Source organism: Mastigoproctus giganteus, chromosome 6 (genome assembly GCF_048544385.1).
Source record: "Mastigoproctus giganteus isolate SK-2022 chromosome 6, ASM4854438v1, whole genome shotgun sequence".
Classification (NCBI taxonomy): Eukaryota; Metazoa; Arthropoda; class Arachnida; order Uropygi; family Thelyphonidae; genus Mastigoproctus; species Mastigoproctus giganteus.
This window is the reverse complement of record NC_143580.1, coordinates 86642517-86658699: the sequence shown is the minus strand read 5'-3', so window position 1 is coordinate 86658699 and position 16183 is coordinate 86642517. Positions and strand designations below refer to the sequence as shown.

Sequence of the window (16183 nt, the reverse complement as noted above, 5' to 3'; positions counted from 1 at the left end):
ACCCTACCCTTCAAGCCCTCATAAAGGCCCATCATAACACTAAGTTGTGATGGGCCCTTCACAACATCACAACACCTCATATCTTCATACTCTCTGCATTGAGCACACACACACGAAGACATCATCCCTCTTGGGTATATCATGTCCTATTTCAGAAAGATGTTGCACAAACAGCACATTTATTCAGGCCATAATTCAGAGGAGAACTGGCCCCTTCGGTTTTCCCCTGAACTATAGCACCCCCTCTGCTTTGAGCCCATTGCTTTGCTGTTCTAGTCTGGGGCATGATTTCCATTTAAATTCAATGTAATTGAGAATACTACATTAAAGTCATAACTTAAATGCAATAATAACAGTACTCTAATTCAACAGTTGTGTTTTAGTGTTATTAGTGTTTTAGCAAATTAGTGTTTGTAAACAAGTGTTATGTGAATTAGTGTGTGTAAATCTGAACTGTGTTCAAATTAGAAATAAAAGTCTACAATTTTTTAATTGTGTTCTTATGTGCATGTATCTCAACTGTTTCCAATATATCGAGTTCTTGTGAAATATATTGAGTTCTTGCCAAAATTAAAATCACAGCAGAAGCCACTGTCACAACTTGTGATAAAAGCCTATGAACTCTATTTTGGATGTAAGGTCAAAGATCAAGACAAAGTATGAGCTCCAAAGATTTCCTGTAGCTCATGTTCAAGGACATTATGGCTTAGAGGTAGTCATAAATCGATGCTGCCTTTTGCTGTTTTGGTGATATGGCAGGAGCCTTGAGACCACATAAACAATTGTTACTTTTGCATGACCAATATTTCTGGATTTTTCTGGGAAATCTAAGCATAAAGTAGAGCATCCCAACATACCTTCTGCTTTGAAGCCAGTTCCTCACGATGAGACAATGTCAGTGCCAAAGCCACCAGGTTCGGAAAAGAAGTCTCCAGAGGATCCAGAACAAGTACAGATCCAAACTTTTCAACTCTTGATACTACAAAGCCACATTTAATCACTCAGGCAGAATTGAACGATTTTTTCAGAAATTTGGACTTCTCCAAAACTAAAGCTCAATTACTAGGATCGTGGCTTCAGCAGTAGAATCTCCTTGAAAAGGGTGTCAAGGTTCTTTTTATAGGAAGAGGCAATCTAACATAACGACCTATTACTCCATGGATGGCACTTTGGTTTATTGTAACAATGTCCAGTAATTAATGAAAGATTTACATCTGGAGCACATCTCTGAGCAGTGGAGGCTTTTCATTGATTCATCTAAGGTCAGTTTGAAAGCAGTTTTGCTCCATAATGGAAATAAGTATCCATCTACACTACTGGCCCATGCAGTTCACATGAAAGAAACATAACAGAACCTACAGGTTATTTTGCAAAAAATATGCTATCAAGAATACAAATGGAATGTCTGTGCCAACCTAAAAGTGCTAGCTTTGCTGACTGGGTTGCAAGGCCAGTACACTAAATCCTGCTGCTTTTTATGCGAGTTGGACAGCCGAGCAAAGGGTTGCCACTACAAGGTAAAAAAAATGGCCAGACCGTTCAGAAACTACTAGGCCAGAAAAATGTAGCACATCCTCCTTTCGTGGATAAATCAAAAATCGAATACCTCCATTGCACATCAAGCTAGGTTTTATAAAAATATTTGTGAAAGTGACGACAAAAAAAGGAGAATGGATTTTCTGTTTGAGGCAAAAGTTTCCTTTAATCAATGAGGCCAAGATAAAAGAAAGAATTTTTTTGGGTCCTCAAATCAAACTGCTATTCCAAGATGAGGACGTCACTAAAATATTAAATGCGTCAAAAATAGGAGCCTGGAGAGCATTTAAAAACATCTGCCAAAACTTTTTAGACAGTGAGAAATCACAAAATGACAGCAAAATTGTGGATGAGTTAATTTTAAGTATACAGAGAGATGGGAGGCAACATGTCGTTAAAGATTCATTTCCTATATTCCCATTTAGACTTTTTTCCTGAAAACTTGGGAGCAGTCCCCGATGAACATGGTAAAAGGTTTCACCAAGATATTTTTTAAATGGAAAAAAGATACCAGGGAAATGGAGTCCAAATATGTTGGCACACTACTGTTGGAATCTTGTATGGGAGACACCAATGGATGATTATAAAAACAAAAAAAAATAAGTGTTTTGTTATCAGATAAATGTTTTTGTAAATAGAATAAGGTTAATAGACCCATTTTTAAATATTTAGTACTGCATGTAACATTTTCTTAAAATTATGAAATCTTTTTTTTTACTAGAAACTTAGTTTTTGACTTAAATCCCTTCTCCCTTAAAATTGGTGGGCGTTACAGCAATATGGTTGCCATATTTGAATTCAGCAACAACAAATCTACAAGAATTACCCTGAATTTTAACAGGGAGCAAAAAAAAACTTTTTCTTGCCTACCAGTGTTATAAGACAAGTTGACTGAGACTTAGAAATATTTTCATTATAATCAAATTTTTTTAAAAATGGTATGCATTGTAACAGGATTTTACTCTATAGAATATGCAACAGGCAAAAAATTTGAATATACAACAAACTACTCACATCCTTTATCTAAAGAAACTTCACTTAGTCGATATCTGTTTACATCTGAAGGGTCAAGACCAAATTTTTTCAGTGCTTCAACCATAACATCTTCAACAGATGTATCACTGGTAACTGGTAACAACTGATGACTGTTCAATGCTCTGAAAATTGCAAAATCAACATAGTTACAAATAACAAAAACTTACAATTATTGATCTATTTATTGAATATTAGACAATAATTGTGTGGCATTAACTAATGGTTTGTTTTACATATTCAAATATTTATAGGCAAGTGTTTTGGGGTGAGATTTTTGCTAATACAACTACTTGAATCCCAAACACAAAAGGTATTAGAATTAATGATAGCCATAATGGAGTGGTTAGTAATATATTATTCCAATAATTGAAATAATGAACTGTGAAAAACAACATATGTTTAAAAAGGGAAAAAAATGACAGTGGAGGGATTTAAACCAATGTTATCAGAACCAAATAAGTCGCATGTTCAAACCATTATTTATATACTACAGGGTTCACGCACGCATGCATGCACGAGAATAAATATGTTATTTATTCTTATTGGTGATATACATATATATAGATAAAGGACAATAAAAATTAACACTTAAATATTAAATTTAGATGCAAAAGTGTAAATACCAAAGTAATTTAACAACCTAAGAACCAAAAGTTATAAATTTAGAAGCCACTGAAGGGACTGGCTACATACACTGTGCTGCCACTTTATTAGGTAGATCTACCTAGTAGCGTGTTGAGCCTCCTTTAGCCTTCAAAACAGCCTGAATTCATCTAGGCATGGATTGAACAAAATGTTGAAAATTTTGTGCAGGAATGAAGTACTATGCAGACATGAACGTACATGCATTTCCTTGAGATTCTACGGAGGTGTAGGCCTGCAGCGAACAGCCCTTTCCAGCTCATCCCAAAGACGTTCAATAGGATTGAGATCCATGGACTGAGTGGTCCACTGCAGCAAAGAAAAGACATTGTCATGTTCCTGGAACCATTCCATAGTGATTCGGGCTTTGTGCACGGATACATTATTCTGCTGGAAGTAACCATCTGACTGAGGATAAACTGTCAACATGAATGGATGTACTTGGTCACCAATGATGTTTAGGTATGATGTGGCATTCAGACGTGAATCTATGGGTATCAATGGACCTAACGTGTGCCAAGAAAACATTCCCACACCATAAAACTGGCCCCACCACCTTGCACAGCAGTCGTCAGACATTTATGTTGTTTTCGCCAAATTCTGAGCCGTCCATCAACATGATGCACCAGGAATTTGACTCGTCAGACCAATCAATTGTTTTCCAAACCTTGATAGCCCAGTGCTGGTGTTGCTGTGCCCACAGGAGGCATGCTCTCTTGTTCTTCATTGATAACAAAGATATGTGATGTGGCCGTCAGCGGTTGTAGCCCATTTGCGACAAAGTGCGACTAGTGGTCCGTTGTGATATTTTGTTCTGCACAACAAGGTTGTATTCTGAAGTGATGTGTGACGTGGTGGCCCATTGTGGCTTGCACAATTCTAGCCATCCTCCTCTGACCTCTCTCATCAGCAAGCAATTTTCTTCCATAGGGGTGCCATTGAGGGAATGTTTTCTGTTTGTTGCACCATTCTCGATACACCCTTGAAACTGTGGTGTGTGAAAAGTTCAGGAGAACTGCCGTTTCAGAGATGCTTTGTCCAGCACATCTTGCACCTACTACCATGCCACATTCGAAGTCCATTAGATCACTCCTTTTCCCCATTCTTGCTATGGTTTGTATGCTTAATTGATACTAGAAAGGTTGTTCTGCTGCATTTATATCCACAACTGTGGTCACGTGACTTTCAACATTGTGGGATAAATCATTTGTGTGCATCAGGAGTGTACCTAATAAAGTGGCAGCACAATGTATATGGCTGCTTCAATTATCAAAACTCCTAATAATTTATTTTGAAATGATATCTTGATATATTCTGATTATGATAAAAGAGAGCTAATACCAAGTGCTTTTATACTAACGCTTACAAATGCTACAAGATTGGGCTTCACAACGCCAGCAAGCTTAGTGTTATTTAATAACTTACCCTATGCTTTTTTTATCTTTCTGCTGTCTAATTCTAAATTTCTTCCCATTCGTTAAACTATTAATGCAATACAAGGGTGAAACGAACATTCTTACTATACTACTTCTATATTTTTTGTCTTTATTTATTTAAATACTCCTTTTCCCTTCCCCATCCTCAATTTAATACCTCACCCTTATACCATTTGCTTGTTCCAAATTTATTTTTAAAATACACTGATTTCTTATCTATACAAAATTAAATCCTATACTAAATTCCACATATTTATATTAACCATTTTTATCCCAACTCAATGCTTATATTAAACATATTGATATTAACTATTTTAAACATATTGATATTAACCATTTTTATCCCAACTCAATACTTATTTTTACCTAAATATATTACACTGCATTGGGACTACCTTGTCCATACTGTATTAAAAAGTGCTAATTTCATTTCATCCCTTTTTGGCCTTTTACTGTTTTTTCTACTACTATGGCCAATTATAGAAACACAGTTCCTGATGCATGGTCAGGTATAGTCCGGTGATGAAATACCTGATCACGCATCAATATTTATTTCTGCTGACAACAGATCAAGCATTTCTACATTACCTATATTAGACCTTTTATTAAAATTGTTTTTCCCCACATATCTGATGAAAGCTATACCATTTTAATTTTTATTTGAGTTTTATTAATATCTGTGTACTAATTTTACTTTACAGTTCCCCCAATTTATATTGGCTTGGCAATTCAGCCCATAATTTACTTAATTCATCATAATCTATAGGATATTAACATTCTTTCATCTTTCATTAATCTACTACTCTTCTTTTTCTACTTTCCTCACCCTTATAGTTACTTGTGTAACTTTCACATCCATTTATACTTACACAATTTAATTTAATATTAATACAAATTATTATTATTATTATTAGCCATAAGGTGCAAGGAAGCCTGAACCAGCCAAAAAAAATAATTAATGCTGCTTTGTCCTTTTAGGTGCATCTGTCATACCTAATTTACTAACCTTCCTTTCACCGAAACCATTTCATCTACTATTTATCTTTTTTCTATGTGACTCTTTAAACTTTTCTTTTAAAGAATTACATTCAAAACCCATTTATATATAAAAGGGTGCAAGAATATTTGCTGATGCTATCGAGGCAGTGTTAGGTGGGTCAGAAAACTGCTAGCTTGGGGAGAGACAAAGACTAATAGAATAACAGTAGCCACTGGCAGAGATGAAAGAGATTCTTTCACTGCTTCTGTTGGAATGAACAGAAGCCTGAAAAACAAGATGCAGGATATTTCAGAGACTGCTGTGAGTCATTGTGGTACAAGTAAACACATGGGTTTTGTTAGGGTAGCTAAGAATAGAAACAGGTGCATGTATACTTGCGTGAACACCAATGCTAGGAGTTTATTAAATAAATTTGATGAATTTGAGGTATTGCTCAAAACATCAAAGGCAGATATTGTTGGGATATCAGAGACATGGTGTCACACAGATATATGGAATGCAGAACTGGAATTTGGGGAGTACAACATCTACAGAAAGGATAGACAGGATAGGAAGGGAGGAGGGTAATACTGTTAGTTAAGAAACACATAAAATCCAAGGAAGTGAAGCCAGTCAACATTGCTGGACAGGGCATTGTCGAGTCAGTTTGGTGTGACATAAGCATTGGGAGCTCAAAATTGAGAGTAGGAGTGTGCTATAGGCCTAATGACTCTGATGAGTATAATAAGAAACTGTACAGGGAAATACAGTGGGCCAGTAAATCAGAGAGTCTTATAATGGGGGATTTTAATTTCTCAGATATTGACTGGAATTTGGGGGCTGGTCACCCACACACTAACAAGGCTTTTATGGATATATTGGATGATTGTTTTCTACATCAACACATTCGGGAGGCAACTAGAGGGAGTAATACTCTTGATTTGATTATCAGTAGTGATTCTTCATGCATTAAGAATCTGCAGACAACTGAACCACTAGGTGGAAGTGATCACAGTGTGCTGAAGTGGGATTTGCTCAAAGAGGTAACTACCATTAGGGGTAAAAGGAAGGGTTATTGCTTTCGTAAAGGCGACTACGATGGACTGAGACAGTATTTAAATTCTATACAGTGGGACCAACTGATGATGTTACCAACAGCAAATTCAAAATAGGAAGCATTCAAAGAACTTATCCTGGAAGCTACTAGGCTTGACATACCAACTAAGAAATATTGTTCAAGGTTTAGGCCTAAATGGATGTCAGATGAACTAATGAGACATATGACAGAGAAGAAAAATGCATGGGATACATACAAATTAACAAGTGACACAGAAGCCTATGATAGATACAAGTTGATCTGTAACCAAGTTACAAAGGAGGTTAGGCAGACGAAGGCAGATTACGAGAAATCTTTGGCAAGAGATGCAAAGAAAAACAGCAAAGAGTTATTTACTTATGTAAACTCTAGAAGGAAGGGGATGACTCAGATTGGTCCACGTGATATTGATGGTTCAACTTTTGATGATCCTGCTCAGGGAGCTAACAAACTAAATGAATATTTTGCATCGACATTCTCATGTCAGGAGTTATTCAGCGAGGGGAATGCCAGAGGTGAATTTAACTCTGGCAGTAAGCTAGAGAATTTTGTAATAACTGAGAGTAAAGTGGAGGAGAAATTGTTGAAGATAAAAACAAGAAAGGCACCTGGGATGGATGGGATCTATCCAGTTATATTAAAGGAGGCAGCAAAGGAAGTAAGCAAACCCTTAGCCATAATCATGAGCGCTTCCTTGGACTCGGGGGAGGTACCCACAGACTGGAGATGTCCAAATGTGACCCCAATTCACAAAGGAAGATAAGATCAAAGGCTGACGCAAGTAATTATAGGCCTGTGAGTTTAATTTATGTTCCAGGAAAATTAATGGAGGCACTGGTTAAATAAGCACTGCAGGATCATCTAGACAAGACTTCAGTTATAGCTCGGACACAGCATGATTTTTTTGTTAAGGGGAAGTCTTGCCTGACCAATTTGACTGGATACTATGATGCAGTCATAAAAAAACTGGATGCAGGGAATAACTTTGATATTATATACTTGGATCTTAGAAAGGCTTTCGATACTGTTGCACATGGAAGACTGCTGCACAAATTGGAGCAATGTGGCATTGGAGGCAAATTGCTGCTATGGATAAAGGGGTGGTTGAGGGGGAGAAGACAGAGAGTGGTAATCAATGGACACTGCTCATCGTGGACTAATGTTATTAGTGGAGTCCCTTATGGTTCAGTGTTGGGTCCATTATTGTTTTCTGTATTTATAAATGATATTGATGATGGTATATCAAGCTTAATGTCCAAGTTTGCACACAATACGAAGGTTGGCAGGGTTGTCAAGGGCACTACTGACACTATGCTGCTGCAACAGGATCTGGAAAGGTTGAGCAGATGGGCTGAGAGGTGGCAAATGAAGTTTAACATTGACAAATGTAAAGTACTACATATGGGAAACAGCAACCCCAGAGCAACATATCAACTCTGTGGTATTACACTGACAGTGGTAGAGAATGAAAGGGACCTGGGGGTAATTGTGCAGGCACATATGAAGTTCTCTGAGCAGTGCAGACGGGCTGCAAGAGTAGCTCATGGTGTATTGTCAATGATATATAAGAATTTTTCTAGCAGGGATAAGGAGGTGATTATTCCCTTGTATAAGGCAATGGTCAGACCACACCTAGAGTACTGTATACGGGTCTGGAGGCCTCATTTCAAGAAGGATGTAGAGCTGCTTGAACGAGTACAGAGAAGGGCAACAAGATTAGTGAATGGAACAAAGGGGTGCTCTTATGAAGAAAGGCTTAAGTTTTGCAAATTACAGTGTCTGGAGACTAGGCACCAGCCAGCGAGGTGATCTGATAGAGGTGTATAAAGCCTTGAATGGTTTCAGCATGCTCAATGCTGATGGGATTCTTCCTCTTGCGCAGAATAATCACTTGAGAGGGCATAAATTCAAATTGAGGAAAGACAGATGTAGGATAGATGTGCAGAAATTTGCCTTTAGCCAGCAGGTGGTTGGTTGGTGAAACAGACTTCCATCCCTTGTCATGGAAGGTGATAGCCTAAATAAGGCCTAAATAAGGCTCAGCTGGACAGATATTTCGAACGAACAGAGGGGTGAAGTGGAAGTGGGTTTTTTTTTTTTTTTTGGCTGATGCTGCATAAGCTTGCTTTCTTGCATGAAATGCCTCTACTAATGCTAATGCTATACAGGAACTTCCTGACTTACGTAAGGGTTGCGTTCCACAGAATGCTACGTAAATCAGAATTTCCTCCCCCTTCTTGTGCAGCACTCAAAACTGTGCTTGCTGAATTGATTGAATCAAAAAAGAAATGTTTGACGAACATGTAAATAGAATTATTTATTGTATTTATTCAATATTTTATCTCATGTGCAGGAAAAAGTACAAAAGCATGCAATTTAAAGAAATTTCAAAATTATAAAATTACAAAAAAAGAAAGGAGAGAGGCAGGTAAGTAAGTTTTACCTCTTGAGCATCGTTGCCAGAATCGATGTCTTCAGCTGATAAGTATGCTGCTGCGGAGGTTGAGGGCTGTGGAGATTTAGAAGGAGTCGGCAGCTCAACCTTACGAAAGAACATGTTAATGGATGACTGGACAGTGGCTTTTTTTCTTTTCATTGTATATTTCTTTGTAGCAAGCAAGCATATCATTCAGCCCTCTGTTAACTTTTAAGAATTGTTCACTGTCAGGATTCATCTTCTCAAACCTGGCCATTGCCGATGCAATTTCACGAAATGCCATTGCCATCTCTCTGGTGATGAAGCGTCTCGGCTCCTCATTTGGTTCATCTTGAGCTTCGTCAGGATTTTCTTCTTTCACTATTGCTGCCTGCAAGTCAATAAGTTCTTCATTAGATAATTCCTTCTCTTCTTCATCTATGTCTTTGGCATAGAGGCAACTCGTCCCCATCTTTGGCATCAAATCTCCAACTGAAGTAGTGCTTCCATCTTTACAATCTTATCTGTAACCTCTTCATAGATTTGTCTTTTTCAAATCCTTCGAAGCTTTTATGTGCCGTGGACATATTTTCTTTAATGTGCCATTTAAACAACTTTTAGTAATTTCCGCCCAGACCTTATTAATGTTTAAGGTGGTGTGGTAAATATTGTAAGATTTCCAAAAGTCTCTGAACGTAAAATTTTTCTCATTGTCTAGACCAGCAGTTTTCAACCTTTTTTGACTCGCGAACCCTTTTCAACATAAGATTTTTAATTCAAACCACTAAGACTATATTCCCTGAAATCATATAATATTTCTAAATTTTTATTATAAAATATTTCATTCCAGTACTACGTTTTTATAAGCGACATTGTGTAATAATAAAAATTATTATTAAATATTACTTATACTTTGTAAAGCAGTTACTAATCAGTCCAAACTAGATTTCGAACAGGCTAAGAGTAGAAAACTTGCTTCTTGTCAGAATGGTAGCTGAGAATTCTGGTTCTTTCCAAAGCTATTGGCTACAATTTTTGGCCATCTCTGATCCCAACTCTGACAAAAGCAGATGTTTCTGTTCCCACATCAGCCAAAGATAAAGCTGACCTGCTAGCATCCTATTTTTCTTCCAACTCATGTATTGATGACCTTGGTAAATCACCTCAAACCATTCCCAGTACACTCCATTCAATGCCTCCTGTGGTCTTCCATCAAAAGGATGTCAGAAGGATTTTGATGAATCTGATACTAAGAAAGCTTCAGGTCCTGATGGTACTTCTCCACTTGTTCTCAAAACCTGTGCGCCTGAACTTACTCCTGTTCTTTGCTGCCTTTTTTCACTTTTTAACTCCAAAGGTGTTTTTCCTTCTGCTTGGAAATTTGCTCATATCCAGCCAGGATATGAGGAACCTAAAAAGGATTATTCTACTCTTTTCAAAGTAATGGAGAAATCAATTAACCGCTAATCTTAAACTAACCGGAAATCTTTCATCTGATCAACTACTGCCAGTATGGATTCCGTCAGTGTCATTCCACTGATGATATTCTGGCTTATGCCACCCATCTATGGACAAATTCAATGGAAAAGTTTGGTGAAACTCAAGCCATTACTCTTGACATTTCAAAGGCTTTTGATTGTGTTTGGCATAAAGGTCTTCTAAATAAGCTTCCATCCTGTGATTTGCCAGCTGTTCTTTGTAACCGGGTATCTGGTTTTCTCTCTGTTTCTCAGGCTTATGGATTTCAACTGCAGGTGATGCTAGATGGCTCTGTCTTTTAACTTCTCCACTAATGCTGGTATTCACCAAGGTTCAGTTCTTTCTTCCACTCTTTTCCTCTTGTATATTAATGACCTTCTTCCATTGACCAGAAATCCTATCCATAGTTTTGCTGACAATAGCACATTCCATTCCACCTTCCAATTTGAGAAACCTTGCCCTGCTCAAACAGCTTCAACTTCTTGAATATCCACTGCCAAATCCATAAATGCTGATCTCCAGGTAATTCTCCAGTGGGGAAAAGATAACTTAATTTCAATTCTTCTACAGGGATGGGATACACTTAAATAGAAAGGGTGCAAGAATATTTGCTGATGCTATCGAGGCAGTGTTAGGTGGGTCGGAAAACTGCTAGCTTGGGGGGAGACAAAGACCAATAGATTGACAGTAGCCACTGGCAGAGGTGAAAGAGATTCTTGCACTGCTTCTATTAGAATGAGCAGAAGCCTGAAAAACAAGATGCATGGTATTTCAGAGACTGCTGGGAGCCATTGGGGTACAAGTAAACACACGGGTTGTGTTAGGGTAGCTAAGAATAGAAACAGGTGCAGGTATACCTGTGTGTACACCAATGCTAGAAGTTTAGTAAATAAATTTGATGAATTTGAAGTATTGCTCAAAACATCAAAGGCAGATATTGTTGGGATATCAGAGACGTGGTGTCACACAGATATAAGGGATGCAGAACTGCAATTTGGGGAGTACAACGTCTACAGAAAGGATAGACAGGATAGGAAGGGGGGAGGGGTTATGCTATTAGTTAAGAAACACATAAAAACCAAGGAAGTGAAGCCAGTCGACATCGCTGGACAGTGCAGTGTTGAGTCAGTTTGGTGTGACATAAGCATTGGGAGATCAAAATTGAGAGTAGGAGTGTGCTATAGGCCTAATGACTCTGATGAGTATAATAAGGAACTATACAGGGAAATAGAGTGGGCCAGTAAATCAGAGAGTCTTATAATGGGAGATTTTAATTTCCCAGATATTGACTGGAATTTGGGGGCTGGTTACTCACACACTAGCAGGGCTTTTGTGGATTTATTGGATGATTGTTTTCTACATCAGCATGTTCGGGAGGCAACTAGAGGGAGTAATACTCTTGATTTGATTATCAGCAGTGATTCTTCATGCATTAAGAATCTGCAGATAAATGAACCACTAGGTGGCAGTGATCACAGTGTGCTGAAGTGGGATTTACTCAAAGAGGTAACTACCATTAGGGGTAAAGGGAAGGGTTATTGCTTCCGTAAAGGCGACTACGATGGACTGAGACAGTATTTAAATTCTATACAGTGGGACCAACTGATGATGTTACCAACAGCAAATTCAAAATGGGAAGCATTCAAAGAACTTATCTTGGAAGCTACTAGGCTTTACATACCAACTAAGAAATATTGTTCAAGGTTTAGGCCAAAATGGATGTCAGATGAACTAATGAGGCATATGGCAGAGAAGAAAAATACATGGGATACTTACAAATTAACACATGACACAGAAGCCTATGATAGATACAAGTTGATATGCAACCAAGTTACAAAGGAGGTTAGGCAGGCGAAGGCAGATTACGAGAAATCCTTGGCAAGGGAAGCAAAGAAAAACAGCAAAGAGTTCTTTACTTATGTAAACTCTAGAAGGAAGGGGATGAATCAGATTGGTCCACTTGATATTGATGGGTCAACTGTTGATGATCCTGCTCAGGTAGCTAACAAACTAAATGAATATTTTGCATCGACATTCACACATGAGGAGTTATTCAGCGAGGGGAATGCCAGAGGTGTATTCAACTCTAGCAGTAAGCTAGAGAATCTTGAAATAACTGGGAGTAAAGTGGAGGAGAAACTGTTGAAGATAAACACAAGAAAGGCACCCGGGGTGGATGGGATCTATCCAGTTATATTAAAGGAGGCAGCAAAGGAAGTAAGCAAACCCTTAGCCATAATTATGAGAATTTCCTTGGACTCAGGGGAGGTACCCATAGACTGGAAATGTGCAAATGTGACCCCAATTCACAAAGGAGGATCAAAGGCTGACACAAGTAATTATAGACCTGTGAGCTTAACTTCTGTTCCAGGAAAATTAATGGAGTCACTGTTTAAAGAAGCACTGCAGGATCATTTAGACAAGACTTCAGTTATAGCTCAGACACAGCATGGTTTTGTTAAGGGGAAGTCTTGCCTGACCAACTTGATTGGATACTATGATGCAGCCACAAAAGAACTGGATGCAGGGAATAACTTTGATATTATATACTTGGATCTTAGAAAGGCTTTTGATACTGTTGCACATGGAAGACTGCTACACAAATTGGAGCAGTGTGACATTGGAGGCAAATTGCTGCTATGGATAAAGGGGTGGTTGAGGGGGAGAAGAGAGAGAGTGGTAATTAATGGACACTGTTCATCGTGGACTAATGTTATTAGTGGAGTCCCTCAGGGCTCAGTGTTGGGTCCATTATTGTTTTCTGTATTTATAAATGATATTGATGATGGTATATCAAGCTTAATGTCCAAGTTTGCAGATGATACAAAGGTTGGCAGGGTTGTCAAGGACACTACTGACACTATGCTGCTGCAACAGGATCTGGAAAGGTTGAGCAGATGGGCTGAGAGGTGGCAAATGAAGTTTAACATTGACAAATGTAAAGTACTACACATGGGAAACAGCAACCCCAGAGCAACGTATCAACTCTGTCGTACTACACTGACAGTGGTAGAGAATGAAAGGGACTTGGGGGTGGTTGTGCAGGCAGATATGAAGTTCTCTGAGCAGTGCAGACGGGCTGCAAGAGTAGCTCATGGAGTATTGTCAATGATATACAGGAATTTTTCCAGCAGGGATAAGGAGGTGATTATTCCATTGTATAAGGCAATGGTCAGGCCACACCTAGAGTACTGTATACAGGTCTGGAGGCCTCATTTCAAGAAGGATGTAGAGCTGCTGGAACGAGTACAGAGAAGGGCAACAAGATTAGTGAATGGAACAAAGGGGTGCTCTTACGAAGAAAGGCTTAAGTTTTGCAAATTACAGTGTCTGGAGACTAGGCACCAGCGAGGTGATCTGATAGAGGTGTATAAAGCCTTGAATGGTTTAAGCATGCTCAATGCTGATGGGATTCTTCCTCTAGCTCAGAAAAATCACCTGAGAGGGCATAAATTCAAATTGAGGAAAGACAGATGTAGGATAGACGTGCGGAAATTTGCCTTTAGCCAGCGGGTGGTTGGTTGGTGGAACAGACTCCCATCCCTTGTGGTGGAGGTTGATAGCCTAAATAAGTTTAAGGCTCAGCTGGACAGGTATTTTGAACGAACAGAGGGGTGAAGTGGAAGTGGGTCTTTTTTTTTTTTTTTTTTGGCTGATGCTGCATAAGCTTGCTTTCTTGCATCAAATGCCTCTACTAATGCTAATGCTACTAATGCTAAAACTCAATCCTGTGTTATATCTCACAAAAAGAGATCAGAGCGTTATCTTCGATGACTCTCTGATTTCTGGGCAAGATCATATATCTCTACTGGGGATCACAATGATCATCTCTTGGCATAAAAAAAAAAAAATGTAAAGTGCAGCCATTATCAACCCACTGCAGGATGGAAGCCTCCTCAACAATTCATGTTGAGGGAAATGGACCATAATCTGCCACACTGGTCCAGTGCAGGTTGGCAGAGCGACCATATTTAGCAGTGAGGGGCTTGAACCCTGGTCTACCCAACGAGCATGTGCTATTGCACCCCCACTCCCGACCACTCGGCTATGGAGGCCTCGCCTCTTGGCATAAGCACATTACAAATACAGTCTGTCCGCGTATAGCATGATAGTTGCGTTCCTAGAAATCCTCATGCAATATAAACAACAGGCCCTATGGGAAAAGTAGGGTTAGGTGCCGACCACCCAAGATTGAACAAACATTTGGAACCAAACCATTACCAAACAATAAATAATCGGGTAATTTTAATCGTTATAAAATACTTACGTATTTTATAACGATTAAAATACGTAATAAAAATATTATAATAAAGTATTTTTAGTATTTTTTAATACTAAAAAAGTATTTTTAAGAATAAAATACGTATTTTATTAGTAAAAATATTATTATATTAAATAAAATAGTCGTAATAAAATACTTACGTATTTTATAATACGTAAGTATAAATTATAATACGTAAGTCGTAATAAAATATTGCTAATGCTTTTGCTTCTATCGTAAGCAAACTTGCTTTTTGTTTGATTTGCTATCCAAACAGATGACAGCCGTTCCATCTCTTCCAATTCTTGTGTCTTAATCTAATGGATTTTAATTACACTTTGAGTTGTTCCTGCTATGAAAGTTATTTTTATTTTCTCTGCAATCTTTGTAATTCTCGGCATTGCCTCATTTAGGTCTATAGCATGTGCAATATCACATGGCCTTTCATTTCGTTCAAAGCGTTTCACAATTTCAAATTTTTTCTCTATCGACAGAGACGGACAGAAGCCTTACGGGGGGAAACCACGGTGGGCCGGAGGCCGGTGTGATTTTGGCCATAAACCGTAGTATGAGGCCACTATAAATTTTCCCGGTTAAGAATTTTTGATCCAGTCCGCCTCTGTTTATCGATATTCCTTTTTTGTTTTCTCTGAATCTGCAGTGTCTTAGCCAGAACGCTTCCTTTTCACACCTTAAGTATTTTACTCATTTTTAGGGAATAAAGCACAATTACAAAATGAGGAGGCACGCTTGATACACATAAACAAAGCTGCGCGCATGTAGCAACTGAATAAACAACACCGTAAAGGCCGAGATACACTATTAACACCTCACATTTTACTAAAGCAGCCGACCGGGCTAGCCGAGTGGGTAAAGTACCTGCCCGGCAACCCAAAGGTCGCGGGTTCGATTCCCGCCTCGGGCTTGGATCAAAGTACTGCAAAAACCTTGGGAGGTGCAATATGGCCACAGAAGCCGATGCGCCAACAACTACCAAATCAAAAATCAAATCAATCAATTTACTAAAGCACATTTCTGGGGGTTACTACCATAAAACAATAAAAACAATTTCCAGTTGCGTTTCTGCTAATGGAATCTGTTATAAACTGGTAGTAAACTCCATCTAATTGCATTTGCTATTATATCGATAGCTGGAATTGTGTTGGTTTTTACGTTATTATGGTGAAATGTGTTTCCCCTTCACTGATATAAAACACAAATACATTTTCAGAATCTTCTTCATTCCTATCGTGTTGCGTTCTGTTGGAGTGATTCCGCGTTCGACTGCCATTTCTTGTAAACA

At 38.4% G+C, this 16183-nt stretch overlaps 1 protein-coding gene across 1 annotated transcript in view; it reads right to left on the bottom strand.

The window, feature by feature from the left end:
• Positions 1-16183, bottom strand: part of LOC150084454 (diacylglycerol kinase theta-like) — a 457615-nt gene that overhangs the window by 152667 nt on the left and 288765 nt on the right. The window contains exon 13 of the mRNA XM_090376240.1: positions 2551-2693. Coding sequence (XP_090232366.1) covers positions 2551-2693 — 143 coding nt within the window. The remainder of the gene's footprint in view (positions 1-2550; positions 2694-16183) is intronic.